This window comes from Pipistrellus kuhlii, unplaced genomic scaffold, assembly GCF_014108245.1.
Source record: "Pipistrellus kuhlii isolate mPipKuh1 unplaced genomic scaffold, mPipKuh1.p scaffold_m20_p_6, whole genome shotgun sequence".
In the NCBI taxonomy this organism is placed as follows: domain Eukaryota; kingdom Metazoa; phylum Chordata; class Mammalia; order Chiroptera; family Vespertilionidae; genus Pipistrellus; species Pipistrellus kuhlii.
The window spans coordinates 21,775,496-21,799,678 of record NW_023425562.1 but is presented as its reverse complement, the minus strand read 5'-3'; the positions used below and the strand labels follow the sequence as shown (position 1 = coordinate 21,799,678).

Genomic DNA, 24,183 nt, shown 5'->3' with positions numbered 1-24,183 from the left:
AGAGGCAAGGGCTGATCAGTAGCTGCCATGAAGGCTGTTTCTCTGTCCAGGCCTCTCTCAGGGCCTGATCTGCAGCCCCCTTGGCAGTCAGTGATGGGTCACTGCACCCACAGCGGCAAACCAACACTGACTGCAGCACTGACTTCCGCTCAGTCCAGCCTTTGGTCGTTAAGGACCTGGGTTTTTATATATTAGGATAAGAATGCAATTGATCAAAATAATGTAAATACATTACAATTTTTTAATGCCCCACCAAAACTTTTAACACCTTTGTTGAGATACAACTGACATAAAATAAATTACACATATTTAAAGTGTACAATTTGACTTATGTATATGCTTATGAAACCAGTCCCCAAACTTTGCTAAGTAATTATTAAACTGAAAAGGTAAAATTGGGTGTTTTTCCTCCCCAGTTAGTTCACATATCCCTGGGTGAATACTGTTTGTGCTAGAATGAGATCATTTTTGCAATACTTTCATTCCTAATTTTTACAGCTGTTGAGCAGTGGTATGCTGAAACCAGTTTGTACTGGTTCAAGTTTTGGGAATTTTTTTTGGATGGTAGTTAACCATAATCATTACTAAAATTTAAATTATATAAAGTTACAATTAAACAAACTAAAAAAGAAATAAAGAAAACAAGTACTCAAAACTTATCACTGCCTAATTATTTGTCTACATTTTATTGTTATTTATGCTCTTGATATTATTTGCACCTATTGTATTTGTGGGGTAGAAATACTGCTCATCCTTAAACCAACTCCAAATTCAGTGACATCACGTTGGAAACTTGAAATCAGCCATGGTGGGAGTATTTACACCCAGAAATTGGCAAGTGGTACAAGTTAGCACTTCCTGACTCTCCCCTTTGTCTCTCCCATACCCCACTGTTTGTTAAATATTTACCAGTGCACCCCTGGCTGTAAGTACTGAGAAACCCTTTTTACTTATAGAAGCTGTTGGGAACGAAAGGGGTTTTGTTATAGCAATGTGATGATAGATAACGGAAATTGCATAGTGATCCATCATCAAAAATTATTTTTAATGATATATCTACTGACAACTAGATTAAAACCACCTTCAATTCTGTGGGCAGCAAAGATTGCAAAACCCATCTGACTTGCAAAAGGATTTCTTATTCTTACCGGAAATTCATTCATTTTCTCAGTTTATTTCCAAACCCAAGTTGAAAAAAATTGCTTACCTTTAAATCCGTGGGGAAAACACCTGAGCAGCATTTGAAGCTTGCCTTATTGTCAAGGCTGTCTGCCTCAAAAGATTCCAATCCTTTGATCATTAAGGGATGGGACGGAAGAAGGGAAGTCACTCCCAACTCTTCACAAAGTGTGTGAATTCATAGTATGCCAACAGAGGCCAAAATATCCAGGCTTCAGCCTTAGAAAGATACACATGTTTTCTTAAAGACATATTATATATATATTTGTATATATGCCGACGCTCTATCCATTGAGCCAAACTGGTCCCGGCTATATCTGTATACTATATAAAATACAGAAGAGCTAAGGAGTCTAGGCACCGTTGGTACTTTGACTATATCTGAGAATGGAGATAAACTTGCAGACCAGTTCTCGGAGAGATCCAAGTTCTTAGGAAGTTCCAAATCTGGGAAAAACAAATCCCTTAAAAGAGAGCTCAGCTACCCTAAGACCAAGAAGTCTGCCCATAGCGTGACTTATTTTTGTTCAGCTCACTGCTAAGAATGGTTTTTACATTTTTAAATGATTGGTGTGGAGGGGGGGGGGAGAGGAGTGTTGGGGGCAGAATCAAAAGAAGAATGCTATTTATCGGCAGGTAAAAGCTTTATAAAATTCTAATTTCAGTGTCCATAACTACTGTTTCAGTAGGACACGGCCACACTCATTCTTTGCGGTATTTATTGGCTCTTTGAGCTACAACTCCGGAGTTTAACTGATGGTGACAAGAGGCCCTGTGGCGGGCAAAGACTGAAATACTTAGCTCTCCCCTGAAGTTTCCCGACCCTTTCACTGCCGGTGTTCGCGCCCCGTTTGCGATGGTTTGGGATGTCTTCTGAGCGTTCCCGGTTTGAAGAGCGCCGGTCCAAACGGACGCCCCTAGGCAAGTCCTGCCTGTCCGCGGGCCTCCGTGTCCCCCCTGTAAAATGAGAGGGTCAGACGCAATGACCTTCGGGGGCCTGTCTGGCAGGGGATCGAGGCAATCCACGGGGCTGGGGCTCCCGGAGGGCCGTGGCTCGGGTCGGTGGGGACCCGGCTGACGCGCACAGGGTGGGTCCCTTGGGGTTTCCATGTCCGCGGAGCGCGGCGCCCCGGAGGCCCAGCTTTCCCGGGGAATTCCTGGGGGCGGGGCGGGGCGGGGCGGGGGCGGGGCGGGGCGGGGCCGGCCGCCGCCTATAAGGAGGGCGGGCTGCGCACCGCGGCCACTCGCCCGCGCGCCTCTCCGCCCGCGACGCCATGGCCCCCGCCCGCCTGCTCGCGCTGCTGCTGCTCCTCGCGGGCGCCCGCGCCGCCCACGCCGAGTCGGTAGGAGCTCGGGGATCCCCGAGGGGGCGGGCCGGGGTCCCCTTTGTTCCCGGGAGCCCGGGATCGGGAAGGCTGCGCCATCCCCAAGGAGATGATGCCGAGGGCCGGGGAAACTTTGTTGGAAACTTGGCTCCGACCGAGACTCCGGTGGAAGGGGGGGCTCCTCCGCTCGCCCTGCGCACCAACCCTGTTGCTCTTCCCGCCTCCCCTAGGCCTCCGCCCCGCTGCAGGCAGGCTCCCGGCTCGGACGTGACTAAGCCCGTGTCACCTTTCCCCGCTCCCCGCCCTCCTTCCAGGACCCCCCTCCGCGCGCCCTCCCTGGAGGTCCCGGGACAAGCCCGGAGGCCGAGCCCTCCTCCTCCTCGCCCCCTCGGCGGGCGCCGGGAGCGAGCAGCTCCAGAACCCGGGACGCCTGGGGACAGGGGGCTGCGATCCCCGGGCGGAGGGGGGAGTTGGGGTTCCGCGGCGCCCGGTTGCACACACTCCCCGGGGAGTGGAGGACGGAGCCCTGGCCTCACTTCGGGGCCGCGGAGCCGCTGGGGGCAAAGCCGTGCCCCCGCTGAGTCTCAGTGTCCCCATCAGCACCAAGGGCTTGGGGGAGTCGGGCAGGAGGTGACAGTGCTTCTTCAGGGTCAGTCTTTACAAAGTTGAGACTAATCTTTCAAGGGGGACGGCAGAGATGGTTGGGGTTCAGCACTTCTCCGCGCCCCCCCCCCCTCATGTCCCCCCCCCCCACCAAAGTCCTCCACGTCCCCGGCCTCCCCTGGGCTTTATGCAAAAAGAGTGTTTAGTTTTACTCAATGCAGACTGGGAAATCGAAGCACCCACCCTGAGTGAGAGTGAGGAGAAGGGAGTTGGGGAGAGGGGGCCTCCGTGGGCAGGGAGAAGCCCACTGGTCCCTGTCCTGGTTTACAGAGCCCAGGGCCACCTGAAGCTCCAGCCCAGCAGCCAGCTGGGGGCGAGGGGAGGGGGGCGATCTCTGGGGAGTTGAGGGCAAATGAGTCGCTGGAAGAAGTGATCAGCTTTCCACTGACTTCCAAGGGCCTGGGCTTTGTGCCCCCTTCCTGTCCTAAAACCACGAGTCCCTGCTGCCAGTTCCTGCACGGCCTTCCCATTCCTCTGGTCTTTAGGGGAGAGGCGTTCCTGCCGGGCAGGCTTCGGGTGAGGAATGAAGAAGACCCCGAGCAATAGCCCTCCAGCACAGTTTAGAGCTGCAGGTGTGCCTGCAGCGTCCTAATCGCCGTCTAATGGCTGTTCTAATGGCTCCAGCAACGACCTTAATTCTGACAACCCTGTTTGCTGTTCTTAATTAGCTGTGTGACCCTGCACACGTTAGCTGGCCTCGAGGCTAGAGAGGCCAACGAACTTGTACAGGGTCACACAGCTAATTAGGGGCTGAGCAGAACCTCCCAGCGCTCATCCTCGCTTGTAGTCTGACGCTACTCTGAGTGGCTGCTGCTGTGTCCCATCCTCACGGGTAACTGGAGACTAATCTGCAGTCTCAAGATCTCAGGTTGACAAGCCTCAAGGAATGCTGAGGTGGAAGCTGATAACGCCCCCAACCTAAGGGCAACCTGGCCAGAAAGTTAGTGGCTGGGCCTGGACTGCATCCCAAGCCTGCTGCTCCCTGGAGCAGAGGTCCTTACGGGCCCTGAAGGCTGTGTTGGAGTCCGGCAGCTGAAGCAATGCCACGTTGGGTCCCGTGGGCCTGGGCAACAGGCGAGGAAAGATCCTGGAGGTGGTGAGGCCGGTGCCTGCGCGATCACCTGCCAGTCTCAGCTCAGGGGCTGCTGAGCCTGCAAGTCCTCGAGTGAGGAGCAGACACCCGTGTCTCCGAAGGATGTGGTTTGGGGAGGGCTGTCAGCCCTGCGAGGGGTGACCCGTCAGTTCGGGGAGAGGTCGGGCCTGAGCCGCTGCTTCCTGACAGAGGTGTTCTGCTTCGTCCGAGGGCTCCGCTTCCTGGCTGATGCCACAGACCTCCGCCTGTCACCGGGTGGACCCCACCACCCTTTTCCTGCCAGGGTTGTGGCCAGAAAAGCCAGACCTCATCCCAGTGGGGTGTGACCAATCAGCCCTTGTGTGGAAGGTGCAGAAAGCGGGCCGGGGGAGAAGGGTTCGCTAAGAGCAGTGGTGATCTGCTCGGTGCTTTCCCGCTGCCAGGCTGGGTGTATGGAGAGCCCGTGGGGACCGAACGGGGTAAAATGGGTACCACTTCAGGGTAGCAGAGAGCATCTGGGGTCTAGATTCTAGACCACATGTGTCAAACACAAGGCCCGCGGGCCAAATCCGTCCCGCCAGGCCTTGCAATGTGGCCCGCACCGCGCTGTCATCACTGCACTCCGCTGCGTTTCCATCACAATGACAGTTTATGACTGTTCAGTAAACCATTCGGCCCGCGGTTTAGGCTGGATTTTAGATTTTGGCCCCTTCTCTGATTGAGTTCGACACCCCTATTCTAGACCATCAGAATCTGCCCAGTAGCCCCTCCAATAGTGCTACTGGGATCGCTCTCCAAATTTTAGGTTCAGGCCAAAGGCCTGCCCTCCCCTCTGGGTGGTTTCTCTCCCCCCCCCCCACCCCCCCTCCGTGCCACAAGTTTTGGGAAGTGAACCGGGCTGAGCACCCTGCCTCTTCTCCATGTGGCTGGGGCTTGCTCTCCTAAACCTGTTCTTCCTGTCCAGCTGGGAGCATTCCCCTGAGCCGCCTTCCTGCCACTCCCTCCCGGGCCGATTAAAGGCGGCCTTGTGTAGGGAGTCTGACCCCCCCGCCCCAGGGGGGGCTGTCCAGGCCCAGTTGGTTCTGGGGAATTGTCCCCCCCACCTACCAGAGGACTTTAGCTTAGAGATATTTCTGGTTTCCTTGAGAAGCCTCTCCTTGATTGCATAGAAGTGGGGCTGGGGAGGGAGCCCAGGGGTCTGAGACCCTCGAGTGACCAGTGAGAGCTACCAAGCACCCAGGAGACTGTTGGGGCCACGGCATGGGGGCTGGGGAGTTCCATGAGGCCGAGTCCGCCTCCCTCTCCGGGTTGACTTCCCCCATCTGTAAAACGGGATTCGAACCAAATGGCCCCCAGAGCGCTTTGGGACTCGGGTGCTTTATGGATGGTTAAGTGCCCACACTCTGAAAGGGCGTTGGAAACCATAGAGCTATCGAAGACGTCTTAAAGAAGTTATGTCTGGTGAGGGAATGCTGTGCTTCACCAGATTCTGAGTTGTTCCCCCCACCCTCCCGCCCACACACACGGAGGCCGGAACTCAGCTCTGTGCCTTCCAGTGAGCCACCTGTCCGCAGTGAGTGCTCAGGAAGTGTCTGTATGAATGAACACGAAATATGCAGGCATGTAACTTCGTTCTAAAGGGTGCTCTGAGATCATTTAACACTGATATGAATGCCTCCTGGGGTACTGTGAGGTAGGCATGCTTATCTCCCTTTTTACGAGAAACCGATGCTCAGAGGAATGGAGTGCTTCGCCGAGGTCAGAACAAGGTCTGTCTGACAACGTTAGATAGTTAGATGTTTGCCTTGACCGTCCTCAGACAACATTCCAGATCAGGAAACGGGCCCCGGTTGAAGGAAGATACACCTTAGGTCGTCCTACTTCGGAATTACCGGGCGACCTTGGGCAATCTGCCCTCTCTCTGGGTCTCAGGGTCCCCACCTCTAGAACGAAGAGGTTGGACCAGCACCCTTCAGGGTCCTTCCTGTCCTGAGAGCCTGCTGCCAGGGGGCGGAGCGGGCTCTTGGCCTTCCTGGGAAAGAGCCTGAACAAGAGAAGCTGGGGGTGGGGAGGGACATTCAGCTCCTGCCATCCCCAGCTCCTGGAAACAGAGGGCTTTTCCGAGGACTCGGAGTGCTGAGCGGCCTGAATGCGGGGCCGGGAGAGCCAGGCTGGGCTGCCCGCCCCAGCTCCCTCGGGGAGGGATTGACTCCTAGCTGTCCTCGGCCTCCCGGACTGCTGGGCGTGATTTCCAAACGACGTTTAAAATTGGGGAAAGGGCCTGGACGGGGCTCTGTGAGTCACCGGAGGAAAGCGGTAGCTGGCCTGGCGTGCCCGAGTCACCCGTTCCTTTCTGCCTCTTGGCATTCGGGTGGCTCTGTGGTGGGCATTGCCGTGGGCTCCAGAGTTTCCCCTGGTCCTTTGGGAGCCGGTTAAAAAGTCAGCATCTCGGTGCCCAGGGCCTTGAGGGGACACGCAGTCCTTTGCAGTGCCTGGCCCTGTGTGTGGGCTTTGAAAGAAGAGAATTCAGCCCGACCTCAAAATTGGTTAGTTGGCCTCTGCTGAGCAGGTAGTTCTCTCTCTCTCTCTCTCTCTCTCTCTCTCTCTCTCTCTCTCTGCAAAACTAAGGCTGCAACTGCTCTGAGTTTATAGAGCAAAGCTGGTCTAGTCCAGATGGGGTTTGGCCCCAGGAGTCTCTGGTGTTTTGGACCGCCCCTCCTCCCTTCCTGAGACTGGCGAGAGGGCATTGGAACACTGGTGTGGCGTTAGGCAGACGGGACTCCCATGGTGTGAAGTCCTACCTGACTCAGCCCGGGCCCCTCACCCGCTCAGCCTCTCCGTCTGTAAGAAGATCTGGGTTGCGGTGAGGCTTGTAGGAGGCGACAAGACCGCAAAGAAAGCCCTCTCTTCCCCCCGCCCCCTCCCACACACACCCCCGGCAGCCAGCCTGGGAGGGCGGAGGTGTGCTAAGTGGCAGTGCCCTCTTTGTCCAGGCCACTTGGACGCTACCTGGTGCCTTTGAGGAACCCACCTCCTTGGTCTCTGGGAGGCTTTTCCCTTCCTGCCTTTCTGACCCAGAGCCACAAGGTGGTGAGGGAGGAGTCCAGGGTGCGGCTGATGGAGCCCAAATCTGATGTGTTTATCTTAGAAGCGGGCTGTTGGCTAATTATCAGATGGGTTTATATTTAATCAAGAACCAGTTCCCGGCAGCCCCACCCTCCTAATCCTGATCTGTAGGAACCCCTTGCTGAGCAGTTTGCAGCCTGGAAGGAGAGGGGGCAGGGGGTTCGTAAGAGCCAGACCACTGGGACACTGCCCAGGACTCAGGGTGCCCCTCCCAACTTGGAGGACCATGTTAGAGGCCGAGGGAAGGTCTGGCTCTGGGCTTTGGTGTGAGTGTTTGTGTGTGTGTGTGTGGGGGGGGGTGGGGTGGACAGAAAGAGTAGTGTTCTGAAAAGCCAGTTTTCCTGTGTTTTCATTGTCTGGAGCCCAGAGAGGATGGGAGAGGAGGCATTTGTCAGCAGCTGGGACGTGATTTAACCCTAGAAAGGCGCACGGCAAACCCGCCTCTCGGGCAGGTTTGTTATTAACTCGCCGCTGACCTTTGGGTGCCGCCTGGCCTGTGGCCCGTCTGCTGGAGGCTGGGCGCCTGGCCTCCCCGCCGGAGCAGCCGCGTCCCATCCCCGCTGCTCCTCACCCTCCAGGGACACGCCGTTAGTTAATAAGTCACTTTGCCGGTGGGAGCCCGTGTCCTCCTCAGAACACCTGTGTCGCTCGCGGGTCATAATCGGAGTTTGGCAAACTTGTAAAGTGCTGGCTTGCGTTTAGTTTACTGTTACAAGGGCTCTCAGCCTGGCCAGAGGCTGGCTTTGGCAAGGTGGCCTGTACCCACGTTTGAAAATGTTAACCGATGGCTACTGTTCTCGGGGTTCAAAACTTGCTTCCCCCCCCCCACAGGGCTCTAGGAGTCCCCCAAAGCTCACTCCGACCTGAGCAGTCCTTTCTGGCTTTGGCCCTCTGCAGTCCCCCTACCCACCCCTCCAAGCTCCCACCCACCCCTGTGTCCCTGTGACTCCCCACTCCCACCTCCCTCCAGGCCCTCCAGCTCAGCCCCACCCCCCACGCTGCACGTCCCCTCCCCAGTCCTTCAGGGCTGCCCCAGTTTTCCCTGGCACAGCAGAAGCGGCTGCTTAGTCAGGTGACACCTGGGGTAATGGAAAGGGGAGGCAGGGAGAGGCTGGTACGTGTGGAAACAGTGATTTGGTGGAGCCTGCTGGACATGGCCAGGCCTGCAGAGACTGGCTGTACCACTCCAGCCCGGGGGCATGGGGGCAGGGGTGACCCGTGGCTGGGCGAGTCACAGGAGTCGGGGAGAGCTGGGCTGAGATGTCTTTGGGGCCGGCTGACTTGGTTCCGCAGCGGTGGCTCTCCCAAGTGGTAGGGGAGGCAGGTTTCGGAGGCGCAGGAAGCCAGGGCCCAGAGCTGATCCCATCAGCCCAGACAAGGCTGTCGACTCTGCTCTTGAGAACGGGGAGGCTTGCTCCCGTCTTCCCCGCCATGCAGCAGGGCCCTCGGCTCCAGGATCCGCTGCCTCGATTACAAACCCCAGCTTCAATGCACCTCCGTCTCCAGGGCCCTGCGGGAGCCAACCCCTCCCGCTATCTCCACCGGTAATCGGAGCAGCGCCCAGCTTGGTTACGGGGCCTCAGACAGAGGGAGGCTTGTCTCTTTGAGAGCTGTCTTTCGGGGGTGGGGAAACCAAGGCCCAGAGAGGCAGTCTCCCAAGGGAGTTAGTGACGGACTGTGACGTCAGCTCCTGACAGGGGGGCGTCCAGAGGCTCTAGAAGCTCCCTACCCCTGCCCCATTCTCAGCTGGCACCCCAGGATCCTGGAGCCCTTGCTGTGGGAATGGGCTGCCCCAGGCGGGGAGGGGGTGGGAGGCGGGGAGGGGCGTGGTGGAAAGCTGGCTGCTGGTAGTGCCAGGCCTGGCTACTCTCCTGAGTGATTGTGTTCCAGTAACCTGACCTCAGAGTGGGCAGAGCTGACATTCGAACCCCCACCCCACCCCCAGACCTGGCTTAACCCTTCAGCTACCACAGGCCAGGTTGTGTATTTGTGTGTGGCTGTTTTTGCCTTTTATATATATATTTTTTTTTTTCATCCCCAAGGTTGGTCAGGACATACCCTGGCATCGAATTTCAGTCATCCGTCCTCATTGAGGTTGGTCCTTTTCGGAAAAACACAGCTGGCCTACTTCTGCATCTATCTGCTTAGGACAGGTGCTCCAAGTTGTGTGACCTTGGGCAGGTCTCTGCCCATCGTGGGGTCTCTCTCCCCGGCACAGCCTGAAGGGGGCGGGATTGGTTGTGGAAAAGTCTCTGACCCAGGATTCGTATGTCCCTCCCCAGTTTGCAAATGATCTCCAACCACCTTCTTCCTAGCAATGGAACTGCTTCAACAACCTTTCCCAGGTCCTCTGACCTTTGGCCGTTAATCCCCTTACCCAAAAGGAAAACAAGTGGGGAAGGAAGACAGGTGGGGCTTAATAACTGCCGCTAATCATTGAGCACCTGCTGTGTGCCAGGCCCCATGATGGGTCCCTGGCACACACCAATGCATTTCACGTAATCCCCCTCATTCTGCCAGGCGCTCCTAGCGCTAGTCACCGAAAGAGCAGACCGAGGGTTCAAGATGTGAAGGATAAGCCCCAGGCTCCTATAGTTTTGCTTACGAGTCTGCCTTTTTGGGTAACTACTCTGGTGGAGCCAGGTGTAGAGAGTCCTGATGGTGGCCCTCAGGTTTTGCTCCATCTGGGGGGGATGCCTGACCTTCGGAAGGGAGGTGGGGGAGGAGTGACTGTGTCAGTGGTCCCCTTCGGGACATCTCCTGCCAGGATCACTCTGCCCAGGTGCTCACTAACCTGCCCCCCACCCCAAACCCATTGCTCTTCTGCTCTCACCTCCTGAAAGAAGGGCCAGGTGTGTCCCTGAGCCCGACCCTACCTCCCATGGGGAAGAGGCAGGTGGGGGAAGGCTCTTCTCCCTCCTCGAACCAGTTCATAGTTAACCAAGCCCTGACCCTGAACTTCTCCCTGGTGCCCCAGCCAACTTTCTGCTCTTTTGTTTAAGCAATATCACTTTCAACTCTGTTTACCCGCCGGCCGCGGGAAGGGGTGCCCTGGAGGCCTGGCCTGGCAGTGTGGGCTGTGGGATCGGGGTGCAGAGGGTGGAGAGGTGACGCGTGGGTGGCAGTGAGAAGTTTGGCTGTGGCTAAGGCATCGTCTTGAGAAAGATCTAGGATGGAATCCCGGCTCGGTCACGTTCTAGCTCTGTGACTTCGGATGGACTCAACCGAACCTGCAAATGGGTAGAACGCCCTCCCAGTTTGTGCCAACAAAACGAACTCCTGGAGAGAAGAACCCGGCTGGGGGCCCGGCAGGCAGAGGGCACTTGTGCTAGCCGCCCCGGCCGCCAGGCTTGTGACAAAAGCTGTAGCATTTGGGATAGGGTTGGGGACTTTTTCCTAGCTTCATGCCTGGCATGGAAGAGGGTGTATCTGCAGTGACAGCCACTGCCTGTGGACCTGTTGAGACCTTTCGGGGCAGCCAAATCCCGGGAAGGGCGAGGGAGGACAAGTGCAGCCCGAGCGCCAGGAGACCTCCGTTCCAAGTCCAGCCCCGCCGCCAACTGCTTGGGTGACCTTGGCAAAGCCCCTGGGCCTTTAATCTGTCGGCTGGATTATAACACGAGACGCTTGGGCTCAGTGGCCTCAGATACCTTCTGTTGGCAGGTGCTAGTCCCTTAGAACAAAGCAGCACCTACTTCTCTTCCCATGGACAGCGTGGGGAGGCACTCAGCCCCTGTTACCCTCCAGGCCCCAGCCCCAGGGGCGCCCCAGCCTCGGGGCCAGCAGGCCCGGGAGACCCAGGCCCCTGCCTTGTTCCCTGGTGATGTCTCCTGTGTGTCTGTGAGAAGGACAAAAGGCGGGGAGACCTGCGGGCCCAGAGAGGATGGATCCCTGGGCCTGAACACACGTGTGGATACATGTTCCCTGGGCAGGGATGGGGTGAGCTCAGGTGAACAGACCACATCCTTAGCCAGGAGCAGGGTGGGGTCCTTCTCTGATCAGGACTGGGCTTGGCTGCTGGGTGGCCTGGTTCGTCAAAGATACCCCAGGCGGCATGAGTCTTGCTGATAAGAGGGTGGGCTGTTGGCACTCCACCTCTGCCCTCAAAGGGATGATTACCCACAAGCCCCTGCAACTCAGTCCTGTCATGCTGGCCTAGTCTTAAAGGGTCCTGGGCAGAGAGGGAGCCAGAGAGGGCTTCTGGAGCTGAAGACGAATGTAGTTTCCTGGTTCCTCTTCTCAGCACACCTCACAGTCCTGCTAGGTCACCTGACGTGCTGTAGGAGTGCGCTCAGGCCCACCTAATGCAGCCCTTCGGGACCCCGTCCTTTTAGAGCTAGGACAGGTATCCACGGGGTCAAATCCTGACCCTGCACCTGGCCCCCGGTGTGATCTCAGACAAGTGCTTTTCCCTCCCCAGGAACCTGGTGTGCATGGGAAGGGTTACGGATGGCCAGGTGATCACAGAGGGCTGAACTGGGAATAAATCTGGTTCAGCCTGGTTTTTTGCAGATTTGGCTGCAGGAATGCCATGCCTACCCCCTCAGTCTTCATGTTACCAGCGTAAGACAGGGGTAGTTGCTATCAGCCAATCAGTGTGCTAACCCTGGCTGTTTTGAAACACTGTCACATACTGGAAAGCAGGCTCAGAAGCAACATTATATGGCTCCCGGGGACAAGCCCAGGGGAGGGCGGATCTCGCCCGAAATAGTCCTTGTCCAGACCCTGGCCGCTGTCTTGAGGGCCTGGAGCTCTGGCTCCCACAGCCAGTCTGGTCTCCAGGCCGGGCCAGCAAGTGGCCACAGCACCATCTTTCCCTCCACGGAGCAGGGCCCCCTGGGTCGGCGGGCACTGTGTGTTCGTGTGTTTATGCATGTGGGTCTGTGTGTATGGGGGTAAAGGCTCAGGAGACCCATGCTTGGGGTCTGGTTCAGTATGGCCATTCTCTGCCTGTGTGAACTTGGGCAAGTGAGTTTACCTTACCCTCTCCTCATCCCCTTCCCACTTCTGTGAAAAAAAAAAAAAAATCTATTCACCGAACCACTTCATGCTAAGTGCTCAGCTAGGTAAGCCATGGAGGTCCTGGGCCCCAGAGACAGGGACCCCACCCGGGGCCTGGCACATGTGCAATCACCGCGAAGCCTTGAGCTGCCAAACCGAAGCCGCAGGCACAGGGCAGTGTGCGCAGGGGCTGGAATTCCAACGCCAGCGGCTCAGCAGCTCCCGATTCCCCAGTCATGAAGTCATCCCTAACCCCCTGGCTCCCCACCCCGCTGTGTGCCCAGCGGTCAGCAAAGACTCTCCTCTCCTGTGGGAGGTGCGGTGCCTCCCCATGCCTTCCTCCCAGCCTGGCCCGCTCCCTTCCCGGAATCCAGCTTATGCCCTCGTGGGAGGGGAAGAGGGCTTGGCAGTTTCCGCCCACCCACCTGCCTCTCCCCGGAAGCCAGCCGAGGGAGTGCAGGAGGCTCCCAGCCCTTCCTGCATTGGTAACCTTGTCTTAGGAACCAGTACTCCTTCTTGGGCTCCCCTGGCAGATTGGTGGATGCAGGATGGCTCGGGCATCCTCTCTGAGCTATGTAGCTAACTCACTGTGTAAACTTGGACCAGTCACTGACTGTCTGGGGCTAGTATTCTCTCAAATTCTGTGAAATGAGAGAACTGGACGTCCCTGGCCTCTCTCCAGCTGATATTCTGTGGTTCTGAGCAGAGCCCTGAGCTCCTGCAGTTAGGGGTTCTGGGAAAGATGAGAAACTGTTGGAGGGGTGGGGATGTGTGTGGGTGTGTGTGTATTGAACTTAATCGAAACCCTAACCCTTCTGCCAAGTAGTAGGCACTTTACTATTTGAATTAATTAGTGCAATCATGAACTTGGCCCAGGACTGCTGTTCGTGGGCAGACAGAACCTTAGCCCGGGAGCTAAGAGGAAGGTCGGAGCCCATAGCTGATGTACTGTAGGACCTTGAGAAGGTTCTTTGCTTCCCTGGCTAGGCCTTTGTTACTTTCCTTTTAAAAGCTTCTCTCTGTCGGGGTGGACCTAAGATTCTGCTGTGACCAGATGGGTCCCCATGGGTAGGGGCTGAGCGACACTGATGGGTGCTGGAGCAGGTGGTCCCTGAGGCAGGAACGGTGCCTCCCCCGTGTCCTGCACAGTGCTGGTGGCAGAGGAGGCCGGTGGGGGCTCTTTGGAAGGCTGAACACAGGAGTATGTTTATGCACTCCTGAGTCACTGGGTCTGGGCGACGCCCTGACCTGAGGCTGTCCCAGGGTGTGGGAGAGCCAGCCCTGCCTGCCCCAGCCAAGTCTGACTCAGCTGGGAAAGGGGTCCCAGAGCCAGCAGCCCTCTCCGCCGTGGGTGAATCAGCCCAGCGGCCTCCGGCCGGCCTGTGTGGGTGGGAGCACTGACTCTGAAGCCAGGCGGCCCGATGTGGGATCCTCACTCCTCCACCTGCAACTCTGTCACCGAAACAAAATGGTTTTATGTCCTTAATGCCCACTTCCCTTGCTTGTAAAATAGGGTTAAGGTTTGAGAACAGGTCCTGACACATCGCAAGTGCTTAGTAAATGGTGCCTGGTGCTGTATTTACATTATGATTATTGCCACCTTTGTTATTTATGGGAAGGAGACTTGCCTAAGGCCCCACAGCACGTTAGAGGCCACGAGGAGTCCAGACCCAGGACTCTAGGCTCTGGCCTGCCCCCCTTCTAGCGCCTCAGTTTACCATCTTTTTAAAATATATATATATTTTATTGATTTCTTACAGAGAGGAAGGGAGAGGGATAGAGAGCAAAAGTACCGATGAGAGAGAAACACTGACCAGCTGCCTCCTGCACACCCCCCACCAGGGATGTGCCTGCAACCAATGTACATGCCCTTGACCGGAATCGAACCCGGGACCCTTCAGTCCGCAGGCCGACGCTCTATCCACTGAGCCAAACTGGTTTTGGCTCAGTTTACCTTCTTGAATGCCCATTTTACTGCCTTTTGGGGCTCAGGGGGCTATTGGGGGCTATTGGCTGATCTGTCTCCTTTTTTCACCCTAGATCCGAGAGACCGAAGTCATCGACCCCCAAGATCTCCGAGAAGGCCGGTTCTTTTCCGGACCCCTGCCAGATGATGAGGACGCAGGGGGCCCTGGGCGGGAACTCGATGACCTGGAGCTGTCTGGCTCCGGAGACCTGGGTACGGAGGGTGCGGTGGGCAGGCCCGGGGCCCGGGGCTGGCAGGAATGTTTACTCTGCTCCCGGGAGGGTGACCTCGGTGGGGATTTCCCAGCGTGCTCCTCCCTGCTCAAATAGGAGGAAGCCAAGTACCTGGACCAGCCATTCCCACCCCCGAGACCCTCCCTGGGCTGGGCATTTGTGGCTCTAGGTTTTCTGAGCAGCGGTCTGGACCTGTCCACCTAGGACTAGTGAGAGTGGGGTGGGGTGGGGAGAACTGAGTGTTTTCCTTCCTTTGAAAAGGAAAAAGACCTGGGGGTCTATCAGGGCCGAGGGGTGGGTGGGAAATCAAGAATAAGCCCTGGCTTCAGAGGAAGGGGGAGTGGATGAAGGCGCCCCGGCTTCTTAGGGCTGGACCTGGGGCGAGGGCCTTGTGTGGTCTTTGGTGACCTCCTGGCCCTGGACTCTGGACTAGACAGAGCTGCGAGGAAACATCCCTACTGTGTGCAGGGTGGCGGAATGATTCCAAGCTTGGGCTTTGGAGTCACATAGTCGTCCTGAGTTCACACTGTCAGCCTTTGGCCTCTGAGCCTTGGTTTTCAAGTCTGTAAAACGGGAAGAGAAATGACGTCACATCTCTGTGTTGGGCACTGGACTCACGCGAAGCTCTGCACATACCAAGTGCTAAGGAAATGTTTTAATATAGCAATTCTAATGTTTAATATTGTATCTGGAGTCCTGCCTTTTCAAACAAGGCCCCCGGGGATCTTGTTAAAATGCAGATTCTGGTTCAGTGGGTCCCTCAGGCGTGCTGTTGGTACCTGGATCCACCCTTTACTGAGCAAGGGGTTGGAGTTGCCAAAGCACCTGTCCAGCTACCAGCTCACTATTCCAGGAAAGAGCGGGGGAGGCAGGTGTTAGGACCCCCATTTTACAGATGAGATGACTGAGGCTGGAATGGAAACTGGTCCCTTGCTGGACAAAGGGCATTTGGGAGCTGCTGATAAAGTGTGCACTCCCAGAAGCCATGGCTGCAAGAGGGTCATGATCTGGGGGTAACTGGCCTCACACTCACACAGTCTTTCTGAACTTACAGATGACTCAGAGGACCCCAAGGTCTTCCCCAAAGTGATCCAACCCTTGGTAAGTAACCACGCGCCTTGCTTCTCCCCCTCTCCTCTGTGACAGCTGTTGAGAGGGGCAGAATCAGTGAGGGTGTGGCCTCACTCTGCAAGAAGACTTATATTTGTGACCCTGGGATCCTTGGGGGCAGGCACAACCGTGGGTCAGGGGTAGGCCATCTTTCCTACAAGGATAACCACTGTCAACATTTAGGTGTGTTTCCAGCCCCTTTCAAGTGCTTTTATAGCTATTCCCAACATGAATATCAAAGATAGAGAGTTCTGTGTCATACATTTTTCACTTAAAGTGGTCATGAGTATTTCCCCACGCAATTAAATATTCTTCCTCTTGCTAGAGGCTGCATAACTATAGTTCCCCCAGCTCCCCAGATGGATGGAAAAAGTTGTTTATAACATTTTTTTATTAAATTATTACCTGTGTACATATTGTTTATAACTTTTTGATATTCTGAAATTATATCACTACAGCAAACATTCGATACAGCTATCTGATTAGCATCTTAAGGCAGGGTCCCAGAGGCAAAATGGTTGCCTCAGTGGGCAAGCAATTTCTGCAGTTTGGCTAACCTTCCCTTCAGAGTGGTTACTTAAAATACCCACTTAGACTGATTACCCTTAAAATACCCACTGAGCGGCAATGCGTGGGACACCTACTTCCCTGTGCCCTTGGTCCCGTTCATTCCCATTTGGAGAGACTTACTGGGAAAGTTGCTGAGGTTGTGGCCGACTCCTGCTCCAGGGCCACATGGTTCCGCCAGTGAGAAGGCAGAACCAGATTCCCCACCTGGCTGAATGCCCTTGTCCTCTGTCCGGGTCTCTCCCCAAACTGTACTGAGCCTTCCTCTTCTGCCCCATCCAGGTGCCCATAGATAACCACATTCCTGAGAGGGCAGGGCCTGGGAGCCGGGTCCCCACCGAACCCAAGGAGCTGGAGGAGAATGAGGTCATCCCCAAGGGCCTCTCACCACAGCTCAAAGGGAACGAGGACCTGTCCAACAAGGTGTCCATGTCCAGCACTGCCCAGAGCAGCAACATCTTCGAGAGAAAAGAGGTCCTGGCGGGTAAGGCTTCCCTCCTCACAGAAGCGGGAGGGCTCGGTGGGGGGCGGTGCCTCCGGCAGGGGCACCCTACAGCCACACTCAGGGCGTCCCACCTTGAAGGTGGGGCTCAGGGGGGCTGTGACTGTGCCGCTGACGGAGGGGGAGAATAATGGCACATCAAAGTCTCCTGAAGAATAGATGAGCTGAGTCACTCACTTGCCTTAAATCCTTCTCTTATTTTCAAAGCATTTTCACCTCCTGGGTTTGGTACTTAGGGATTTAATTATTAAAAGTCAACATTCTTTGAAAACCTCCCTTGAAAGCCCAGACACTCCTTAGGATTAGGCTAACTCCCCGCCTCCACCTACCTCCTCCCCTGACTCCGGACTCTATCACCTGACAGGCGACAGGCTTCTGGCCTCGGCTGAGAAGCCTTGGAACCTCAGTGGAGATGGGCCCCAGTGTCCTCCTCTCTAAGTGGGGACAAAGACACCTCCTTAGGCTGGTCTAACGATTCAGGCTCCAATAGTGTTCTGAGTAGACGGTGAAAGCAAGGGGTATTTATGAAAAAGGGAAAGGGAATAATGACATGAATAGAAGTTAGGCGTTCCTATGGGTATCATAGAAACCGATAAACTATTAATAGCAAAGAGATGCTAATTCTAAAGAATGTCTTTCGTTTCTAGTCATGATACCTGTTTTCCTGTTATCTTTGCAAACAGCTGTATGGAATACAATGCTGCTTTAAGGCCCAGTCCTTCCAAAGATTTTTAACATTCCAAAGGTTTCTATCTGCCTCCCTGAATCGCGCCTGATGCCACAGTCAAGGACGCTGACAGCTGGGCTCAAGGAAGAGCACAGCCCGGGGCCGCCGGCCAGGGTCAGGCAGATGTGGGCAAGGCAGTTTCTCTAGTGTAGCAGCTCTGGCTCCATTAAAAAAAAAAAAATATATATATATATATATATATATATATATATATAAAATTTTTTTAATTGATTTCAGAGAGAGAAAGAGAGAGGGAGAGAGAGATAGGAACATCAATGATGAGAGAGAATCACCCATCAGCTGCCTCCTGCACACCTCCTACTGGGGACCAGGCCCACAACCCAGGCATATGCCCTGACCCGGAATCAAATTGTGACCTCCTGGTTCCTAGGTTGACGCTCAACCACTGAGCCACACCGGCCGGGCCAAATAGAGGATCTTGCCTGCATCTGGCAGGTGAGGCTCCTGGAAATGTAACCCCAGGTGACTTTGGGCCCTCTCAGCCCTGCCCCTGGGCCCCTGGTACTGAGCCAATGCCCTTTTTATTTTTCCTTCACCACTTTCTGAGTGATGCAGGTGGGTGGGGGTGCTGTCAGAGCTAGAGGAGCCCTTAGAGACCAGTTAGTCTTTCAGGTTTCAGGCCCTTTGGCTGAACTGTTTTAAAGCCTCCCCTTACCTTTCTTCAGCCACAGAGTTTCACTTTCAGAAGCTCGTATGGGGTTCCCAGAAGGTTTTGCTTTTACCAGCTAAGGGTTCTATTCCTTTTTTCCTTCATGGTTTTAAAAGAACAAACAAACCATGAAGGTGGTTTTAAAAGCCAGTGGTCCATTGTAAGCAACTGCTTCTTATCCATGGGAAGGCTGGTGCCCAGAGAAGGCACCCACTTGGGCCACGGAGCGAGCGGCAGGCTGAGGTTCGGTCCTTTCTTCCTTCTTGCAGCAGAGGAAGATACGAGCACATGGTCTTCATGTGAAGTTATGTTGTCCAGTTAGCTGAGGCAGGGCTTTCCCATCCTACCTTTTTATTTTACTTTATTTTTACTGATTTCAGAGAGGAAGGGAGAGGTAGATAGAAACATCAACGATGAGAGAGAATCATTGTTCAGCTGCCTCCGGCACGCCCCCTACTGAGGATCGAGCCCACAACCGGGGCAAGGGCCTTCGACTGGAATCAAACCCGGGACCCTTCAAAATCCGCAGGCCACCGCTCTGTTCTCTGAGCAAAACCAGCTAGGACCCATCCCACCTTTTTAAACTGCACCTGGGAGTTTACCGAGTGCTTGCAATGTGCCACGTGGTTCGTGTACTCCTCTCATTAGAGTCCCCACAACAATCCTATCAGATGGGTATGGTTATCGACACCGTTACAGAGGAGGAAACTGTGTCTCTGAGAAACCAAGTCACTTGTCCAAAGTCATAAAACCAGAAAGTGGTAGACCTGGCATTTGAGTCCAGGACCACAGTCACTTCTAAGACTGTAATTGAACTTGGACCTTGTGGGGAGTCCCAGCACAGAACTACGAGAGGAGCTGGGGTCATCTGAGGGGTGACAAGAATGGGGTTGGCACTCGAAATCCTTTTCCTGGCATCTCCTGGGGCCCCTTTGTTGCTGCTTTTCATAGAGTTTTAGCCAAGAAAGGACCTTCCTCGGCTCCCGTGGCCCCATTCTCCGCCTAGCTTTGTGCAGGGACGGAACATTAATCTTCTTAGCCTGAGTAAGTCCGAATTAGGGGACTCAATCTGCCACAGAAAGGATTCCGTGTGACGTCCCTGCCCCCTCCACAAACACAAGGAGCCACTCCGGCCTCCTGGCAGAGCTCAGAGGGCATCCTGGCGTTGGGAGCCCACATCTGCCTGACCCTGGCCGGCGGCCCCGGCTCTGCTCTCCTCTGAGCCCAGCTGTCAGCGTCGCATCAGGCATGATTCAGGGCGCTAGGGAGGCAGACAGAAACCACAAACATGTACAGTCTGTGAGTACGAAGCATGTGCTATGCACTTCTAAGCACTCTACGTGGACGAATGTATGTAATTCTTAGAACACACATGTGAAAGGTACCATGATTTCCATTTTGCAATGAGTGAGGTGAAGGAACTTAAAATCACACAACTTGTAAGTGGGAGGGGTGGGAGGAGACACCAGCCTTAACCACTGATCATAGGCCACTGACTAATAACATTCTAGGACATAGGATGGACATGCGAGTGTGTTGCACCTGTGCATGTAGCATAGACACTGTCTATAGATGTGTAGGCGGGTATGAGCACAGGGCACACAGGGACAGCTAGAGGACTGTGACCATTTCCACAGCCGCCATTTTTCTTGCTTCTGGCTCAGTTAGGGCTCAGCTGCTCCTGGGGAGTCTACCTGGCGTTTGGAAAGAGCCGGCTTCGGACTCGGACAGGTGTTGGTTGGAATGGTGGCTTTGCCACTCCGGCCCTAGGGTCTTCCTGACCGCCATGACCCCCTTATCATAAGTGAGGCCGTGAGGATCAAATACGACCTCAGCGTGCAGGGCACGGGCGGTGTGATGGTGAGGATGTCTCGTCGTCTTAAGAGAGCCAACCGTAGACGTGGGAGGGTGCCCGGAGGCCCGAGGAGCCGCTCTCACCTGCTGTGCCTCTCCCCTCCAGCTCTGATCGTGGGCGGCACTGTGGGCATCCTCTTTGCCGTCTTCCTGGTCCTGCTGCTGATGTACCGCATGAAGAAGAAGGACGAAGGCAGCTACGACCTGGGCAAGAAGCCCATCTACAAGAAAGCCCCCACCAACGAGTTCTACGCCTGAAGCTTCCCCGTGGACACCGGCTTGGACCTGAGGGGGGCGAGAAGCCGGGGGACTGTGGAGGGTGGGCTTTAGAGTAGGGGGAGGACAACCTAATCCTGACCTGTCAGCATCTTCAGCTCTGGACACATTGTACGGGCGGGAGACACAGCACCTTCTGTTCCTGCCTGCCTCTGGGTTCCCTGGGTCTCCGTGGTCCCAGCGGAGAAACAAGGCTCCACGTGGCCTTTCCAAAGGCAAGTCTAGGGCTGTGTTATTTCTGCATCTTCCAGTTTAGAATCTAGGCCCTGCTTAGAGCCTGTACTGACCACGCCTCACCGGAGCCCCCCTGAGGCTGCCGAATGAGTCCCGCGGGAGGCCTGTCTCCAGCGCCTTCCCCTCTGCCCTTCCCTTTCATCGCCGGCCCCCCTGCCAGGAACCTGGAGAAGGAGCTAGAACCACCCGCACCTTGAGATGTGCCGTGAAGGGCACTGTGTCCACACTACAGGAGTGTGTGGTATACCACACCTCGGGCCCTTGGGCTCTTTGAGTGACTTTTGGAAATCCACCTTTTTTATTTGGGGAGGGTGAGGGTGGGGGAGCCTAACGTTCATATTGAAATGGATTTGTAGAATTTTTGTAAATCTATTTTTAGTGGGGTTGTTTTGTTTTGTTTTGTTTTTTTCAACAGTTCATTCCTTTGTGTAGGCCTGGGCAGGAGTGCACAGGTGCCAGGGCGCTCTCTGCTCTCGTGCACCGTACCCGCTAAGTTTGTATTTAATGGTCGTTTGGTTTTGTTCTTGGTTTTTGTTTCTCGAAACTGAGAGAAGAGCCGGAGATATGATTTTTATTTTTATTTTTTACTATTTATAGCTTCCGACAGGGCCTTGCTTTCCTGTTTTCCTTCAGGTCCCCTCCCAGTTTTATAAAACAGACTTCACAGTCCTCTGCTCATGACTTGGACCCTTTCCGAAGCTGCTTCCTCTAAGAAGTGGCTTTTGCGGAGACATAGTTTTCTATCTAGCAGATCCCAAAATATAATGTAAGGGATGGTGGGATATGTGTGTCTCTTTTCTTGTAATATATTATTATCCTTTCTTGGTTCTAGGAAAATAGATGAATATATTTTTTCAGGAGGTAGTGTGATATTCCCATTTGAAGTTGGCTGGGCGGTTGAGTGAGTGAATTTTTCTGTGGCCGAGGGGGGTTTTGCCTGTATCTCTTGCCCGGTCCTGGTGCCTTTTCACGGGGCTAGACTAGTTGAGGGAAGATAGTTCTGCCTTCTTCTCAGCTTGAGTTCCTCATTTCTCCAAATTGAAGAGAAAATTGGAGAGCTGTGCTCGCCAATACAGTAACCACCAGCCACAGGTGGCCACGCCAATTAGAATTTCATCAAGTCAAAAATCCATTCCTCAGTTACACTAACCGCATTTCAAGGGCTCAGCTGCTATGCGTGGCTAGTGGCCGATGGAGTGAGCAGGCAGGTGGAGGCGGTTTCCGTCTGTTGGAGAAATGCTGGAGAACTAAGCTGGCTTAGCGAGTCACAGCCCCAGCATTGCTGGCGTGACCTTTGTCTTCCTGGGCAAAGGACAGGTTGGGGAAGGCTGATTGGGCCCTAGCTCGGAGCCTGTTACCCATGACCTTCCCCTTCCAGAGAGAAGGGCTTGGCGGCCTAGCCTGGGTAGGCTGCATCTTCTGACCCCACTGGCTGGGGTGGGGGGAATCAGCCTCATTTCCTGTCCCCTGCACCCCCACAACCCAGGGTTCCCAGCTGGCTGGGTCCTCTTCTCCATCCCCCACCCACCCATCCCCGGGCCCTCTCCTCTGGCTGGGTTGGAAGTGAGCGCCTCTTGTAGCCCCTCACACTGTTGTCTGTTACTGACTTTTTGATAAAAAGATAATAAAACCTGGTACTTTCTAGATCGCCCGCTTCTGTGGTTTTTTATTTTTAAAAAAATACATTTTATTGATTTTTTACAGAGAGGAAGGGAGAGAGATAGAGAGCTAGAAACGTCAATGAGAGAGTGACATCCATCAGCTGCCTCCTGAGCACCCCCTACCGGGGATGTGCCCGCAACCAAGGTACATGCCCTTGATCGGAATTGAACCCGGGACCTTTCAGTCCGCAGACCGACGCTCTACCACTGAGCCAAACCGGCTTTGGCCCGCTTCTGTGGTTTTAAAGTTCATAAGGTCTCTCTGGGCTCTGGTTCCCTTGGCCTCAGTGGAGCCTCAGATGACTGTCCTGCCTACATGCCCGTGGGGAGGCGGACAGCGGAGGCGGAGATGTGGGAAGCCAGCAAAGGCCCGGAGGGGGTGGGAGAAGTGGGAGGGTGCATGCCGAGGCCTGTGGGGCATGCACGCCTACCTCTGTGTTGCTGAGATAGGATCGTGTTTAAAAAACAAACGTAAGAAAGTCCTTGGAGTAGTTGCCAACTAGAAATGAGGCCATTTCCCATAAAAATCCAGATTCCTCATGTCTCTTGGGGACAAAGATTTGACAGCTTTCAGGTAGCGTGGCAGCAATTAGCTGCTGCCAGGCAGGAGCCTGCCTACATGGTGGTTCTCGGCCTGGCCACAGACTGTCCACCAGCCTCACTCACGTCACCAGCTTGGCCTCAGCGGGCACTGTAATCGGCAGACTCTGGACACTTCTGATCCTCACAGCCATGCTGGGAGCTGGGTAAGATCCTTCTTATCTACCAGACCTCCAGGAAGTCCATTTTGTGCTTTACTCCTGAACTCACTCGTCACAATTCCGCACAATAAGATCCTGTTAGCACCCCGTTTTACAGATGAGGAATCCAGCGAAGAGGTTAAGTAACTCGCCCAAATGGACACACTGCCCATGAGTTCCCACCCCGGCCGGTGGGCTCCAGAGTGCTCACGTCCACAATGTCCAAGGCTTTGTATCAGCGTCCCTTCACTGGGGACACGCCCCCTTTGAGGCAAGGAGCCTGGTCTCAAATCCCCTCTGAGACCCCTGCCACCTTGGGATTTCCTGAGCCCCAGGAGGCTGGAGGGGCCTCTGCTCCTTGTAACTGGAGTCTTGCAAGACGCCCTCACATCTGTTCAAACGGGCTGCTCGTTTTGAATCACCAGGGGTTTGGGGGTGAGCTTGGTAGGGTGGCCCCCACTTCAACACTTTGTAACCAGATTGCGTCCACCTGGAGCCTGGTCACAAGGTCGAGCCTTTCCCCAGGACTTTGCCTGCTCCGCCCATCCCCCCACCCCTGCCCCAGGTGGCCAGCAGCCAGTTAGAGCAGGTGTTTACCACTTCACCACTGAAGGCGTATTGTGTCACCGCAGCCCCGCCTGCTTTTGTCAACTGGGGCCTGGAACAGAGCCAAGCCTCACGGTGGGGCCCTTTGGGGTGAGTATGGTCAATGTTGACCCTTGTGAAACTCATTGTGTTGCTGGTTTCGTTCCCCTTAAAGCCACTTCCTCTCTCTCTTACCATCTTCATGGTCTATGGCCTGAGCAGTCCCCATCCTCCCCAGGGGGGAAGATACCTGAGAATTTCCCACTGTGGTTATGAGTTCTCTTGGAGGAAACCCAATTTAAACGAGAGAGAGACAGAGACAGAGAGAGACAGAGACCCAAAGGTCCATGCTTAAGCCAGAAAGCTAGTTTGTTCATGGCAGAACCTCAGGTAGCATGAAAGCTGGTCAATTGGGAGATTTTGGAACAAAAAAATGTTGTCTTTATTCTCACTATGTGCTCTGCCGCCTGCTTTCTGCCCCTTGTAATGCACACACACTACCGACAGCTAGCAGCAAACTAAAGTGTTAAATACTATTAGGCAGAGAATTAAAAAAACCTCAGAGCACCAGACTTAGCATTAGGAGTATAGAATTCAAATCAGACTCTGTCCTCAACCTACTCTGAGAACTTCGCGGGCCTACTCTCTCGGAGCCTCAGTTTCCCCATTGGTAAAAATGAGGAGGAAATGGG

At 54.7% G+C, this 24,183-nt stretch overlaps 1 protein-coding gene across 2 annotated transcripts; it reads left to right on the top strand.

The window, feature by feature from the left end:
• Positions 1-2,387: 2,387 nt before the first annotated feature.
• Positions 2,388-22,149, top strand: SDC4 (syndecan 4). 2 transcript variants are annotated; one of them, XM_036417827.2, is made up of 5 exons: positions 2,388-2,522; positions 14,407-14,545; positions 15,620-15,666; positions 16,525-16,726; positions 20,102-22,149. In XM_036417827.2, the coding sequence occupies exons 1-5, from the start codon at positions 2,454-2,456 to the stop codon at positions 20,251-20,253; spliced, it is 609 nt and encodes a 202-aa protein (XP_036273720.1). In that variant the 5' UTR covers positions 2,388-2,453; the 3' UTR covers positions 20,254-22,149. The 2 variants fall into 2 exon arrangements, with proteins under 2 accessions (XP_036273720.1, XP_036273721.1); XM_036417828.2 differs by lacking the exon at positions 2,388-2,522 and adding an exon at positions 6,021-6,095.
• The last annotated feature ends 2,034 nt before the right edge of the window (positions 22,150-24,183 follow it).

Coding starts and splice junctions, on each gene's coding strand:
- SDC4 (XM_036417827.2), top strand. CDS start 2,454: ATGGCCCCCGCCCGCCTGCTCGCGCTGCTGCTGCTCCTCGCGGGCGCC. Junction 2,523..14,406: donor GCGCCGCCCACGCCGAGTCG/GTAGGAGCTCGG, acceptor TTTTCACCCTAG/ATCCGAGAGACCGAAGTCAT. Junction 16,727..20,101: donor GAGAAAAGAGGTCCTGGCGG/GTAAGGCTTCCC, acceptor TCTCCCCTCCAG/CTCTGATCGTGGGCGGCACT.